This window comes from Octopus sinensis, linkage group LG28 (genome assembly GCF_006345805.1).
Source record: "Octopus sinensis linkage group LG28, ASM634580v1, whole genome shotgun sequence".
Lineage (NCBI taxonomy): Eukaryota > Metazoa > Mollusca > Cephalopoda > Octopoda > Octopodidae > Octopus > Octopus sinensis.
This window is the reverse complement of record NC_043024.1, coordinates 8,633,750-8,651,249: the sequence shown is the minus strand read 5'-3', so window position 1 is coordinate 8,651,249 and position 17,500 is coordinate 8,633,750. Positions and strand designations below refer to the sequence as shown.

Here is a 17,500-nt window from a genome sequence, read left to right as displayed (position 1 = left end):
GCCTGGTGTATAGTCTGTATGCGTCGACCATGAAAGGATGGAAGGGAAAACGCTTAAAAGTTGAAGAAGTCTAATAATATCTTGCAGGTATTTCTGCAAACAATTTATGCTCCCTACACAATATATTTTTATATTTACACACAATACAAATGCGCACATATCCATAAACACACTGGTTTGTATGTATGTATGTATGTGTGTGTGTATATATATATATATATACTCTTTTACTTGTTTCAGTCATTTTGACTGCGGCCATGCTGGAGCACCGCCTTTAATCAAGCAACTCGACCCCGGGACTTATTCTTTGTAAGCCAAGTACTTAATCTATCGGTCTCTTTGCCGAACCGCTAAGTAACGGGGACATAAACACACCAGCATCAGCTGTCAAGCAATGTTGGGAGGACAAACACAGACATATAAACTCACACATACATATATACGACGGGCTTCTTTCAGTTTCCGTCTACCAAATCCACTCACAAGGCTTTGGTCGGCCCAAGGCTATAGTAGAAGACACTTGCCCAAGGTTCCACGCAGTGGGACTGAACCCGGAACCATGTGGTTGGTAAACAACCTACTTACCACACAGCCACTCCTCTGCCTATATATTATATATATATATCCCAAAATTAGGGAATAGAGTTGATAAAATCCATGCTATGATTCACAGCTAGCAGAACCTCGGGAGTAATAAATTATCCAAACGAGGGGTAGACTGCAAGGTACTTTTCAGGCCAAGGATACATTGACTATTTGAAGCTTACATTGCCGTTAGGAGATCCAGTGTTAATCTAAAAATCATATACAGGGTTGGCCAAAAGACACCCGACTGTAAATCAAAATTCTATAAACACTATCTGTATTTCTGTATTGACTCGAATGGAAAAATGTGTCGCTCAAAATGGACTTCAGTTTGAACAATTTTCATCGTTTCATATTTAGATGCTTTTATTAAATTCATTCGGTTGTTACACATAAACCTTGGAATTAAATGGTCTTGATTTACTGCCAGGTGACTTTTGGCCAACCCTGTATATACAGTACTTGTAAGCCCAGTACTTATTCTATCGGTCTCTTTGCCGAACCGCTAAGTGATGGGGACATAAACACACCCGCATTGGCTGTCAAGCGATGTTGGGGGTGACAAACACAGACATACAAACTCACATGTATATACATATATACGACGGGCTTCTTTCAGTTTCCGTCAACCAAATCCACTCACAAGGCTTTATATCATATGTCCCATATCCCATCCACCCCAACATTAGAACCAAAATAGAAAAGGAAAAAAAAAGACAAAAACCAAAGACATTTCTAATGGTTATCATGAAATTATATATAAAAAAAACTGTTACGCAGGAGCTGATAGAAAAACATCAGTATTTTTACCTGAGCTGCTAAAAACAACAGCCAAATCTTCCTCATGCTTCTCTCCTCTGTCTTAGCATTGATCAGCTGGGTTAGGACTGACCGGGGTGTTATACATTGCATAATACATATACACACATATATACATACACACTCATATATCTATATAATTTCATCATGTTAAACCATTAATCCCAACACTTTTTTTTTTCTCTCCTCAATCCTTTCTGATGAAGAGTGTAGACTCGAAACATCGAAGACTTGCTGAGCATCAAACTAATACACTTGCTTGTTGTTTTCTCACTTGTCTTTTTGTTTATATATATATATATATATATATATATATACACACACACACACACACACACACACACACACACACTCATATCTCTTTCTTTTCTCTTTTTCAGTCATTTTGACTGCGGCCATGCTGGAGATCCGCCTTCAGTCGAGCAAATCAACATCGGGACTTATTCTTTGTAAGCCCAGTACTTATTCTATAGAGTCTCTTTTGCTGAACTGCTAAGTGACGGGGACGTAAACACACCAGCATCGGTTGTCAAGCAATGCTAGGGGGACAAACACAGACACACACATACATATATACGACAGGCTTCTTTCAGTTTCCGTCTACCAAATCCACTCACAAGGCATTGGTCGGCCCGGGGCTATAGCAGAAGACACTTGCCCAAGGTGCCACGCTGTGGGACTGAACCCGGAACCATCTGGTTGGTTAGCAAGCTACTTACCACACAGCCACTCCATATAAATTAAATTAGAGATAAAACCACTATTAGGCAAATCAAACAGTGAAAAACATAAACCAAAACATAGAAATAAAATTAATTAATATAACTGTTAGATGTGTACTTAAATCTAATATATGAATAATGATTTTTTAGTTAATTATTTTGGTAATTAAATTTTGGGACTATAGCTGAGTTAAGGATATTTGTGAGTTTATGTTTTTTTAAGCTATTTTGTATATTCATAAATATCTCTAATGGTTGACTTCGTTCAATTATAACTTATATATTGCTATTTTCAATTGATAATTTGTAGTAGTATTTTTCATTGATAAATATAACTACGGATTGATAATTTCATTGTATAAGTATTTAGTTGTTGAAGATATGTATTTCATTATAGTTCTTAACTATACGGTTTTTGTAAATTATTAATTAGCCGACGAGATATATGGATCGTTAATTAGTTATAGCGTTCTTTTTAGATAGTTTATTTGTTTGTTTACGATTTGCTTTTTCATCTTTAATCTTTTAATTTTTAATATATTTCATAAGTAATAATGAATAATTAATTTATTAGGTTTTTATTATACGTGCATATATATTTATTGCTAGAGATAATTTTAGATCTTAATTCTTATATTTATATACATTTATATATATTCATTGATAATTTAGTTATTATTCAAATATTATATAATTATTTGATTTGAAATTAAATTTAATAATATGAATAGTGATTATTTAAAAAAAATTTTTTTGTTAAATAATTAGGTAATTAGATATTGACTATAACTGAGATTAGATTATTTGTGAGTTTATTATGTTTTTTTAAAGCCATATTATATCTGAATAGATAAATACATTTTCAATCTATTCTTACCTTAAAAATTAATATTTAACATTATAATCGATTGTATGACATAATCATAATCGTTAAAGTTTCTAGTTTGATAATAGAGTTTTTTATTAGAAAAATTATTTTATTTATTTCTTAAAAAAAAAATATTGTTTAAATATATTTAATTATTTATTTAACTATTATCATTAACCTGAAGATTGACTATAACCATAATTCGAATTAATTGAATTTAAATTATTGTTATTCGAATTAGGTTATGGGCATGAAACAATTGTAGTGGTTTTACTTTTTATCTTATATTAAACTTTTTAATACTTTTTGATAGTTATATATATTTAATAAAAAATATATATATATAAAAAATTTTTTAAATAAAGAATAAAAAAAAATATATATATATATAAATTTATAAATATAAATTAATTTTAAATTTTTAACTTTAACTTTAAATTTTATATATTTTGTATATTATATTAATTAATTTTATTTCTATGTTTTAGTTTGTTTTCACTGATTTGCCTAATAGTGGTTTTATCTCTAATTTAATTTATATTTATACTGTAAAATTAGATTTAATCCTAAATCTAATTTTCCCTGTAAGTTTGGATTTACTCCCTAATATTATTATATATATACATATAGATACACACTCACATATATATATTATATATATATATATATACACACTCATATGCATACATGCCGTTTGTTTGTTCCTTCTCAAGCCATGCTTGGTTCATAAGGGCCGGTTTACTTGGCGTATAGGTTCCCTACCTGTACGGGATGCCGGTCCGTTGCAGGTGAGCTGCAAGATGCAGGAGGAAAGAGTGAGAGAAAGTTATGGCGAAAAAGTCAGCAGAAGTTTCGCCATTACCTTCTGCCGGAGCCGTGTGGAGCTTAGGTGTTTCGCTCATAAACACACACATCGCCCGGTCTGAGATTCGAACCCGCGATCCCTCAACCACGAGCCTGCTGCTCTAACCACTAGGCCACGTGCCCCCATATATACCTATATCCTTACACGCATATACATACACACACATATATATATATACTCACACATATAAAATATACACAAACATATACACACCCATTTCTATCCAATGTAGGATTACCAGATTTATCTTCTTGTTCTCCAGATTTAAATTCAAATGGAACCAACTAAGATTTTTATTTTTGTTTGAATTTTTTGTCTTTTCTTTTTTCATAATAGACTTTAATATTACTGATTAACAGAAAAAAAAAAATGAAATAATAATAATAATAATAATAATAATAATATTGAGCTTTTTAACAGAGGCAGACCTTGTTTAAGAGTTCTCTACTATGTTACATAAAGCAGATCTAGAAAGCATGCGTGTTTAGCATACAGATAGGGGTTAGGGGACATTCAAAGATGAAGGGTAAAATATGAACAGTGATGATGATGATTAATAATAATAATAATGATAATAATAACAACAATAATCCTTTCTATTATAATAGGCGCAAGGCCTTAAAATTTTGGGGGGATGGGGGCTAGTCACTCGTATCAACCCCAGTGCTTGACAGGTACTTATTTTATCGATCCCCTCCAAAGGGGCAAAGTTGAGCTCAGAATGTAAAAACTAGAAGAATTGCTGCTAAGCGTTTTGCCCGGTTTGCTAACGATCCTGCCGGCTTGTGGCCTTAATGATAGTTTCAAATTCGGGTACAAGGCCAGCAGATTTGGAGGAAGGGGTCGAGTTGATCACATTGACCCCCCCAGGTACTTATTTTATCAACAATGAAAGGCAAAAATCAACCCTGGCGGAATTTGAGCTCGGAACGTAAAGATGGACGAGGTACCACTAAATATTCTGCCAGCTAGCTGCCTTTTTGATAATAATAATAATAATCTTTTCTACTATAGGGCTCAGGACCTTTAATTTTTTTTTTTTTTGGTTGTGGTGGTGGGGTCAGTTCGATTACATCAATCTCAGTGCTTAGCTGGTACTTTATTTCATTGACCCTGAAAGGGTGAAAGCAAAGTCAACCTTAGTGGAGTAATAATAATAATAGTAATAATAATAATGGTTTATGATTTAGGTACGGGGCCAGTGATTTTGAGAAGTGTGGGGTCAGTTAGTAACCCCAACTCCAGTACTTGACTGATATCTAGGCAAAGATTTGAACTAAGAATGTAAAAAAGCTAGACAAATTTCTTCAAGGGACACCAGATAAGCCACCCATACCTAGATACATCTCAATCAACAACAACTCTCTACTTAAATGGGCCATGATACCAGAAAACTTCACTTAAAAATGACTTAAATTAGAGACGGCCTGGGCCAATCTTTGGCCAGAACATATCTTAATTTATTAAATTAAGCTGGAAGAAATGTCGTTAAGCATTTTGTCAGATGTGCTAACGATTCTGCCACCTCGCTGCCAAGGTCTGAAATTTCAGGGAAGGGTGTTAGCTAATTATATTACTGGTATTTATTGAAATTTTGGGGAAGGGGGTTAGCTGATTATATTGACCCTAGTACACAACTGGTATTTATTTTATCAACCCTGGAAAGATGAAAAGTAAAGTTGACTTCAGTGGAATTTGAACTCAGAATGTTAAGCTAGACGAGATGTCACTCAAAGTTTTTGTCTGGCATCCTAACAATTCTGCCAACATGTTGTCATAACCCTTTCATTACCAACCTGGTTGAAACCGGCTTTGGCTCTGAGTACAAATGTCTTGTTTTCATAATTTCTGAATTAAAATCTTCCACCAAACCATAGTCACAATTAATGTTCCTAACACTAGCTGAATGATAACTAAGTTATTTCACTAAATTCTTTATTATATTTAACCCTTTCGTTATCAACCTGGCTGAAACCGTCTCTGGCTCTGAGTACAAATGTCTTGTTTCCATAAGTTTAGAATTAAAATCTTCCCCCAAACCTTATTCACAATTTATGTTCCTAACACTAGCTGAATGATAACTAAGTTATTTTACTAAATTCTTTGTTATATTTAAAGTAATCGAAAGAAACACAGAGCATCTCAACAGAAATACAGTAACGAAAGGGTTAAAATAATAGCTTGTAATTTAGGTACAGAGCTAGTGATTCTAGTTGCTACAATCAACTGCAGTACTTGGCTGGTGCTAATTTGATCAACCCCAAAAAGATGAGAAAGCAAAGTAGACCCTCGGTAGGATTTGAACCCAGAAAGTAAAGAGCTGAAAGAAATACAAGTAAGCATTTTGTCTGATGTGCTAACAATTCTGCCAGCTCACCAGGGCCAACCATTCTACAAAGAGAGTGCTTTGTTGAAGTCATTGGGCCCCAGTACTTGATTAGCACTTTATTTTATCAACGCTCAAAAGGTTGACAGGAAAATCTGACCTTGGCAAAACAGCATTTTTTTTTGCAAGCTGTTTGTTAAGTATTTTGTGTGACATGCCCCGAAATTCTGCCAACTCATAACATTAATAATTTCTAAAATAGGCACAAAGGACTTAGTTTTTTTTTTTTTTGTGGTGGGCAAGGTTAGATTTGATTAAATACATACTCAGCACTTTAGCAGGTTATTTCAAAATCAGATCACGTAAGGGATATAACTAAATAGTACAAGGGTAATATGTTTAACCAACCACTGCCAATAACTGCCTTTCTACAATAGGCACGAGGCCGAAATTTTGGGGGGGAGGGGTTAGACAGTTACATTGATATTTTATCGACCCTGGAAGAATAAAATGCTAAGTCGACCTTGGAGGATTTAGAACTCAGGATGATGAATAATAATCCTTTCTAGTATAGATTTGAAATTTCGGGGAAGGTAGCTGATCGATTACAATTACCCCAGTGTTTGACTGTTACTTATTTCATTGACCCCTAAAAGGATGAAATGCAAAGTTGACCTCAGAATTTTAACTCAGAATTAATAATAATAATAATGGTTTGAGATTAAGGCCCAAGGGCGGTAATTTTCAGAGGATGGGGGTTTGTCCATTGAACCCAGTACCTGACTGGGTTTATTTTTCTAAATTAACCCAAGGCAAAAAATGCCTTGAGAAAAGGCAAAAAAAAAAAGGGGAAAAAAAAAAAATAAAATAAAAGGGAAAAAAATGATAAAATAACCAGCAATATTTGAACTCAAAACATGAATAGACAAAACTGTTTTTATATATATATAACAACAACAACAATAGTAATAATAATAATAATAATAATAATATTAATATCATCATTATTATTATTATCAATGGTTAAAAGGATGATTTCTTTTGCGGAGGCAATAATAAGTCCACAAAGATTGCAGACAAGCAGTATAGTCACTGGAATGGACCCAAATATATTACTGGTGCTGATTTCTACCAAGACCTCGATACACACACACAAAATGAATGGAAAAAAAAAAAAAAGAAAGAAAAAGGCAAACACTTGACTTCTTCGGTGAGAAGGAAGATAATAATAATAATAATAATAACATCTGACACTGGCGCACAAAGCCACAGAAGGGGAGCAGGCGGACTGGGAGAGAGTTGGGGGTGACAAGGGGTTGTTGAAGTCTGATTCAAACCAGAGTATATTACTAGTATATATATATACGTGTGAGTGCCTGTGTGTATATATATATGCGCATATATATATATACATATATATATATGTGTGACCCACTGCTATAGGGGAAGGGTGAATGGTGCAGTCGGTTTCAATGAGGGGGGTGTAAAAGGAATGATGATGATGATTGTGATTAGTTACCTAGGAAAAATGGATGGGGGAAGGGGGGTAGGAATTGTCAATGAATAGGCCCAGCCCTTCCCTCCCTACTGCCTCCGCCCAACCCCTATACCTGACTGGTAATTATTCCCATGATGTGAGAAGCTGGCTTTGGCTTGAAACAGAATTACTAGCATTTAGTCAAGAAACTTTATTTTTGTCTATAATAATAATAATAATCTATTCTACTAAAGGCAAAAGTCCTGAAATTTGTGGGGAGGGGTTTAGTTGATAACACTGTTACTTCATTTATCAACTCTGGAAGGACGAAAGGCAAAGTCTACCTCAGTGGCATTTGAACTCAGAACATCAAGTCAGACAAAATGTCACTTAGTATTTTGCCTAGCGTGCTGCTTTAATAACAATAATCCTTCCTAATCCTGACACAATACTAACGATTTAAAATGGAAGGGGAAGTCGATTACATTGACCCCCAGTATTTGTTTTATCAACCTCTGAAGGATGAAGGGCAAAGTCGATCCCTTGGCAGAATTTGAACTCAGTAAAATAAAGATCTGATAGAAATACTGCAAAACAGTTTGTCTGACATGCTAACAACCCTGCCAGGTCGCTGCTCTAATAATAAGGGCTTCACACATATGCGCAAACTTTTGTGGAGGTCAGGGTAGCCAATTAAATAAACCCCAATCCCAGAAGGATGAAAGGTAAATAACACTGTTTGAGATTATAAACAGAGGCACAAGGCCACAGATAGGGGGTAGGGGAATAGGTTTGCCATTTAGATTTACCCCAGTACACGACTGGTACTTTCTTTTGATCCCCCAGATAGATGAAAGGCAAAGTTGACGTCACGGTTAGTTGACTATGGAAAAGTAAAAAAAAAAAAAAAATTATATATACATTTCTATGTATATCATGAGATATTTAATCATGTCAAAGGGAAATGGAATTTAATTAAAATTAAAACATTCAATCAAAATTTACATTTCCAGTGGTCTAACGTGCCAAAAAAAAATTAGTCAAGAAGACTATATATTAGTCATACGATATAGTGTATATTTATACACATAATTGTGTATTCCTTATGTTTATAAATATATCATGAGTGGATTCCTTATGTGTATAAATATATCATGAGATATTTAGTCTGATGTTCCACCCAACATGCTAATGACAATTTCTAAGGTAGTACGTTATTCGCATCCCCGCTGACAATGATGAAGTCCAACCTCATGAGATATGGACACAGATCTAAACTAAATCCTATGTAACATTTAGTTTTACAGACTGTCTTTCTCTGACTTGTAAATCTAGTAATTTCTAAGACGGGCACAAGGGCACAGCATTTGGTCGGGGTTGGGAGTTTTTTGAGGGTAAGGTAGTAGGGAATTATTAACTATGGAAGGAAATGAAAGCGAGAAGAAAGGTTGTAATCAAATAATTCCAGACATCAGGAGTCAGATACTCTACCAATAAATCTCGGGTATATATATGTATGTATGTATATATATATGTATATATAGTGGAATCTTGGTTTCCTTATACCTCTCATCACAAACAAATTGGTTTACGAACAATTTATCAAACATAAAACATCTCAGGTGATGAACGGTGTCTTGAATAACAAACAAGCTGGGAACAACAGTTGACAACAAACTGGGAGTACCAAGGGGTTGCTGTCTAGCTTTCTATAGTGCCCATCCCTACTGAAATTTACTGTGCATTCTCTTGAATTTCCTATGGGGGGGAAAACAATTTCAGTTTACAAATATTTCGGGCGAAGAACAGTCTTCAGGAACAATTTAGATTCTTAAACCAAGGTTCCATGATATATATATATATATGTGTGTGTATGTATGTATGTGTCAGATATGAGGTAACGACAAATAAAAATGGAAAATGTACAAACGAAAATATATACATATAAAAAAAAAAAGCATTTCTTTCGGATGAAATTTCTTAAAATATGGAAACAAAAGACATAGCAAGAACACGAAAACAAAAGAGATCTTCCAGCAGAACCACCATGATTGTGTGTATGTGTGTATATATACATATACACACACATATAAATATACACACATATATATATAGTATGTGTGTAGGTTTGCTGAGGTAATGTTTCAGATTTTGGAAAGAAACAATCAAAATGATAAACATGGAAAACAAACACGACCTGCTTTGGGTGGTGATGGTGGTGTTGGGGCTGGTTGTATTTTTTTCCATTATAGCTGATGGTGTTGGTGATGTTGTTATGGGTAGACAAGGGGTTTGTAATGGTCCTTGGTTGGTGCCCTATCGGTGGTGGTCATTGTGGTATTGAGAGTAACATATTGTATATGTGTGTGTCTATAATATATATATATATTCTTGTTTCTGTCATTTGACTGCAGCCATGCTGGAGCACCACTTCCAGTTTAATGAATCGACCCCCAGGACTTATTCTTTAGAAGCCTAGTACTTATTCTATTGACCCTTTTTGCCGAATTGCAAACTTACGGGGACATAAACACACCAACATCGGTTGTCAAGCAATGGTGGGAGGGACACACACACACACACACATATATGTTGGGCTTCTTTCAGTTTCCGTCTACCAAATCCACTCTCAAGGCTTTGGTCAGCCCAAGGCTATAGTAGAAGACACTTGCCCAAGGTACCATGCAGTGGGACTGAACCCGGAACAATGTGGTTGGTAAGCAAGCTTCTTACCACATAGCCACTCCTGCGCCTATCTGTATCTTCCCATCACAACTTCCTCACAGAATAGCATTCTCACCTGGCCCATAACCAATTTTTTTTTCTCTCTATCTTTCGTTTTTTTCCCCCCTTTTATTCCATGTCTGAAATATCTTCATTTTTTTTTCCCTTTCAAGCTTAAAATAACATCTTTGTGAAAACTTGTGCCTCTTGTGTTTTTTACTGGTTTCCATTCATTTATTATGTGTGTGTGTGTGTGTGCGAGAGAGAGAGTGTATATACACACACAGAAATCATCATACTACCACAGCCACCACCATCACCACACCCATCACCACCATCACCAAATAATCATCATAATCATCATCATCATCATCAATATCATAAAATAAATAAATCTCTTTGATTTACCTTCCCCAAAGATTATTTCCTTGCAAAAGATTGTCAACCCTCAAAGACAGGTGTATATGTGTGTGGCATATATATATACATATATATGAGTGTGTGTGTGTGTGTGTGTGTGTGTATGTACTTCATGTGTATATGCATGAGGTGGGTTGAGAGAGGAAGGCAGGAAGGAAGTGGTCAACATTTTTTTTTTTTAAGCCAAACATAATTTGCTTTCTACACCATTATAATATCATTATTATTATTATTACAATTATCATTACTACTACAACTACTGCTGCACCAGACCAGATCAAATCAAATCAGATCGTTTGTCGTCAATTTTTATCTTCCTTTCTTGTGTACAAGACGTAAAGAGGCAGGTGAAAGTTTTGAGGTAAGACGAAGAGTAGAAGGAGGTGGAGGAGGAAGAATGGAATTGTGGTGGTGGTGGTGATAGTGTTGCTGTTGTTGTTATTATTGAAGTGGATTTTTTTTTTTTTATCTACTACAACTATATCAGGTTGGGAAAAAGTGAAGAACAAGACGGGGAGGGGGGCAGGTCGAGGACAAAGAAAAAAGGATTTGAGGGAGGATCAAGGTGGTTTTTTTTTTTTTTTGTCTCTCTCTGTTGATTTTTTTTTTTTTTTCCCATTGATTTCTTTTAAGATTATTCAAAATTTTCTTTTCGCCTGTTCATCGATCATCATTATTATTATTATTATTATTATTATTATTATTAATATTAATTGATTGTTTGTTATTTCACATATATTTATATATACACACACACATGCACAGACGTCTCGAAAAATAAATAGACACCTCTCTTCGTTAAATCTTCGTTAAAACCATTTTTATCTTGTGTGGATGCTAAACATTAGTACGATGCCCAAACAGGAGGAATCAATAAAAAACTGCGCAAGCGACATCTACTAAAATACTAGATTAAGTATTTAAATGCACCAAAGGACATTTTCTTTCTAGAAATAAATCTTTCAAAAAAGATAGTGTTTATTTACTTTTGAGCTCCGTGCATATATGCACATATATATATATGTATATGTATATGTATATGTGCATATATATATATATATATATATATATATATATATATATATATATATATATGCATATACATACACACACACCCAGTTTGACTGGTCACTGGTATAGGTATACTCAACCTGTCATTCAAATCCATAATGGTCTCTAGTTGTATACTTGGCATGTCTGACTATCACTGGACTCCATATATATATATATCTGATTGTTAAAGGTGTGTGTACAAACTATATACATACACAGATATATATACGCACACACACATAATATGTATGCATATATACTAAATATGTATGCATATATATAGTAAATACTATATAAATATAATATATATATACTATATATATAGACTATATATACATATACTATATACTATTATGTATTACACATATACACACACACACATGCATATATATATATATATATATATATACAAACATGCACATATATATATTCATACATGTGATATAAATATGCATGAAGTCATATATAGCATATGCGATATATACTACATGTGTGTGCATTATATATCCTAAAAATATATATATATAATATACATCTATTGTGTATGTATGTATGATTGTGTGTGTGTAAGTAGATAATTGGCTGTACATCATTGCAAAAAAGAAAAAAAGCCCCAAAAAGCTAGAAATAATGATAATAATAATAATAATAATAATTATAGAATAACAAACTGTACATCTCAACTGTTCTGTCGTTGGACAAAACTACTTCAAGGTTCCTTCGAGTCATACTTCATATCCAGTGTTAGAGTGTGAGTGTGAGTGAAACTGAGTGAGAGTATAAGAGAGAGAGGGACAGAGAGAGAGAGAGAGAGAGAGAGAGAGAAAGACAAAGAAGTGTCCAAGCTGTGTCCGTATTATTGTGTCCTCTTAGTGCAGGGAGACTGGGAAATAGGTTCATTATATACACTGGGCCAATGTTCTACATACATACATACATACATATACACAAACATATATATGTATATATATATATATATATAATATTATGTACATACATCTATATATGTGTGTATGTATGTATAGACATTTAACTATATATGTATGAGTTTGTATATGTCTGTATATATATATATGTGTGTGCATGTGTGTGTGTATGTGTGTCAGTGTATCACAATATATATTATTGGTATGTATGGTTGATTGTGTGTAGATGTCCACATATATATATATATATATATATTTATATATATATATATATTGCTGTACTTGGTTCACAAGAGCACCTGAAAGAATTAGAAAGAAAAGGGTATATGTAGACTTATATGGAGAAAAAATGTTTGATAAAATAAAAAAAGAAAACAATTATAAAATAAATACAGGGTGTGAGGGGTATTTAACCCTTTCGTTACTATATTTCTGACCAAAATACACCCCTCATGAGTTTCAATTAAATTCTAAAATAATCATGAATTTAGGCTTGTTTCATTAAATAACTAACTTTTTTACTTAACATATTAATGTGATATTTGGAACATAATTAAAGAAAGGGTTCTTAATCAATTCTATTGCATAACTTTTGTCTCAAAGTGACTCTAATTACAGGTAAATCCAGGTAAATTGAGCAAAAGGTAAAAATATTAAAATTTTGTTTAAACATAGAGAAGGAATCATCAGCTAATATTCAAATGGGTATGCAACAAAATTTTGATAAAGAAGAATTGTGCACATCACTAGATAATCAGTTGAATTTAATGCACAACAGGTGTACCATAAAGGTGGAATAAAGTGAAATACTGGAATCCACCGTAAGTTTGACCGAACTAAAGAAATCAGTCAAAAAATAATATACGGCCCTGGTTATGGTATGGAAGTGATAAATTCCAGACCACATCGTTCCCTAGGCCATGCTGACTAACATTATTTTCCCTGTATAAAAACTAAATCCACGCAGTACCCAGTATTTGCTTCACAAATTTTCCGAAATTTTAACCCCCATTTTGTGTTTGTTTACATTCTGCGTAAGTTTGTTTCTGCATTGATCGCTTCAAACAATAACTTCCAGACCACATCATACCCTAAGCCACGCTGACTAACATTAGTTTCCCTGTATAAAAACTAAATCCACAACAGTACCCAGTATTTGTTTCACAAATTTTCCAATTCGGAATCAATGCTTGATAACATGAAACTCCTATCCATTTTCAAAGTTGAAGAAAAATCGATGCCGAAAAAAATCTCCCAAAATTCAGGGAATTAAAATTACACATCGATCGTTGTACAAAACTGTAGATAAACTGTTTACGAAGCATAATCACGTGTTTTCACGAATGTACTAAAGAGATTTGCTCTGATATTCTCATTTAAATATGAATAGGTAAATTCGGGCAGTTTGGTAATGAAAGGGTTAAAAATAATTTTATTTACCTTAGACAGATATTTGTCTCATCTTGTTTGTTGTTAAAGTTTTGGCTGATATACCCTTCAGCCTTCATCAGGTGTCTTGGGGAAATTTCGAACTTGGGTTCTCATTCCTAAGGTATTTTTGATGTTGTTGTTATTATTATTCAGGTCACTGCCTGAAATTGAACTCGGAATCTTGGGGTTAGTAGCCCGTGCTCTTAACCCCAAGATTCCAAGTTTGATTCCAAGCAGTGACCTGAATAATAATGATAATATCAAAAAGTACCTTAGGAATGAGAACCCATGTTTGAAATTTCCCCCAGGCATCTGATGAAGGCTGGAGGGTATATCAGCCAAAACGTTGTGTTAACAACAAACAAGATGAGGACAAATATCTGTCAAATGTAAATAATGTACATAATTCCTCATCTCTTAAATATAGAACTGTATTTTTAAAATAATTATCGGTATATTACTCTCTGAACGTGTATGGCTTAGTGGTTAGGGCACTGCATTTACAATCGCAATATCCAGGGGTCAGTTCCTGGACCAGGTACTGTGTTGTGTTCTCAAGCAAAAGTACTTCATCTCATGTTGCTTTGCGATCACTATGACATCTGAAACGTGGTACACCGTATACCGGTTCATACAATGTCGATTTGATGAAGGGAATGAGTTGATACATGGCATCAACATTTGATCGCAATAAACAAATCAACTGGGGCTTAGGTGCAGCGATTTTAGGGGAAGGGTGACAGTTGATTACATTCACCCCAGGACATGACTGGTACGTTATTTCACTGGGCCCCGAAAGGATGAAAAGCAAAGCTGACCATGTTGGAATTTGAATTCATCATCATCATCGTCGTTTAACGTCCATTTTTCCATGCTGGCATGGGTTGGACGGTTTGACTAGGGGACTGGCAAGCCAGCAGGCTGCACCAGGCCCCAATCTGATCTGGCTATGTTTCTACAACTGGATGCCCTTCCTAACACCAAATGTAAAGAACAATAGACAAAACACACACACACACTGGTATAGAAAGGGAAGAAATGCTAAAGAATGGTAAATGTAAAGAAACAAATCTAAAAAAACAACAGAAGACACAGATGGAAATACAAGAAGACTCTTACTTTGATGGCCAATAAAAATTTCGGCTTTCACAAAGCACCAAATGGATCATTTGGTTGGGTTTGAGATTTTGTTGTAGGAGGCTTGGCGCCAAACAAATCTGTTCCCGCCATTCCGGTAGTAGCTGCTGGCATACGTGGTCCACCACCTCCAGCAGTTGGCGACAAACCAATGCCAGGCTGTACTGGCTGAGACATATTCTGAAATTGGAAAATCAATAAAACATTAGAATTTGCTCGGTCGACTCCACTTGACTTTGGAAAACTCGAACTTTTTTTTTTTTGGTTTTTCTTTTGCACCATAGTTACCACACTGACATGGAGTTGGACGGTTCTGCAAATTTATACAATTGTCAGGAACGTTTAAGAGTGTTAAGAAGATTTCCATCATTGTGCTCATCGGTCAGAGCAATGACAAACGTCTTGTCATCGCAAGTGAAGGATAATTGATGACAACTGCATGGTAACTTTATTTAAAGCAGTGGTTTTCAACCAGGGCCCATCTTGTTTGTTGTTAATGCAATGTCTCAGCTGATATATCCTCCAGCCTTCATCGGGTGTCTAGGGGAAATTTCAAACACAGATTCTCTTTCCTTAGGTGTTTTTTGATATTATCATTATTATTCAGGTCACTGCTTGGAATCGAACTTGGAATCTTGAGGTTAAGAGCACGGGCTACTAACCCCAAGATTTCGAGTTCAATTCCAGGCAGTGACCTGATAATAATAACATGGGAGGTCCATGCGACAAAATAGTAAGTTGGGGATCTACAACAGTATATTAACCCTTTAGTATTTAAACCGGCCATAATATTTAATCTGTTTTATGTTCAAACTGACCAGATCCAGGCTCTCACACCTACCCTACAATGTTATTCTACATTAAGTAATTACACCATCAAGCTCTTGAAGATATGAGATAATGCATGATTAATTCAAATCAATGTGAATCAATAAGCATTATGTTTGATAGAATAATATGAACACTAAAGGGTTAAGGTGCGATATGAGGAATATCTGAAGGTTTTTTTTTTTTCGTTGTCCACCACATCAGGGTTGGCGAAAGCGATGTGGTGAACATCGAAAAACCTGGCTGATGACAGTCAAGGCTGATCTGGAACCCAACCTAGGCCCCTATATCTACGGCGTTCGCTGCTGGAATAAGGAGTGGTTGGAGATCACGCGGTCGTCAGCCTCAAATCACCAGGCCTGGTCGGCGTTTGTGAGAGATGCAGCATTGAGGATGAATGAAGCCAGCTCAACCCACCCCGGGTGAATGCTGTCTCAAGACAAGACAAGTCAAGCGTATATTAAGGGTCCCTGATAACCATTGCAAGAGATAGTTGGGTTTCTTTCTAAAACACTTTATATAGTTCAAACTATACATGTTAATGTGAGAAAAGCAAATTAAGGATTTTGAAAGCAGTTTCTATAAAGCTAGCTTTAAACACCGAATGGCTATTTGGGGGGGGGGAGGTTACCAGAATAAAATAGTAATCGAAGGGGTCCATAGATAAACAATGGTTGAGAAACCCTGATTTAAAGTTGAGAAGAATTGTGCAACATCAGCCTCACTCTCTCATCTGTGACCATCTTCACTGAAGTGGAAAGACTTGGCCAAGATGATGAGGGAGGGAGGGCATGCAGGGGATGAATCAAGATGTCTTACTTTTGCCTCATCTTGTTCTCTCCACACTCCTGCAGCTGCCTTCCTCTTTGATCAACCATGAAGGGTTCTGCAGAGTCCACTACATCCAGTGTTCACATGCTTAGGCAAGCAAGCAAGCCCTAACATGATATGTGTGTGTGTATATATATATATATATATATATATATATATATACACACACACATATACATATTATATATAGCCACAGGCATGGCTGTGTGGTAAGAAGGTTGCTTCCCAACCATATGGTTCTGGGTTCAGTCCCACTGATTGGCACCTTAGGCAAGTGTCTTCTACTATAGCCTCAGGCCAACCAAAGCTTTGAGAGTGGATTTGGTAGACAGAAACTGAAAGAAGCCCATCAGATATGTGTATGTGTGTGTATATATATATATATATATATTATATATATATATATATATATACATACATACAGCGGTGGTGCCCTAGCATGGCCGCGGCCTTCGGGCTAAAACATTTTAAAGGATTTTAAGGATATA

General features: G+C 34.9%; 1 protein-coding gene across 23 annotated transcripts in view; it reads right to left on the bottom strand.

The window, feature by feature from the left end:
- The window catches only part of LOC115225831 (phosphatidylinositol-binding clathrin assembly protein LAP), a 316,618-nt gene that overhangs the window by 14,288 nt on the left and 284,830 nt on the right, over positions 1-17,500 (bottom strand). For 22 of the 23 annotated variants that reach the window (XM_029796810.2, XM_029796811.2, XM_029796803.2 and 19 more), the window contains 2 exons: positions 15,336-15,533; positions 12,496-13,084 (listed from right to left, as the gene is read on the bottom strand). In XM_029796810.2, coding sequence (XP_029652670.1) covers positions 15,363-15,533 — 171 coding nt within the window. In that variant the 3' untranslated portion in view covers positions 12,496-13,084; positions 15,336-15,362. Of the gene's footprint in view, positions 1-12,495; positions 13,085-15,335; positions 15,534-17,500 lie in introns of those variants that run through there. The other variant, XR_005004160.1, reaches the window with a different exon arrangement.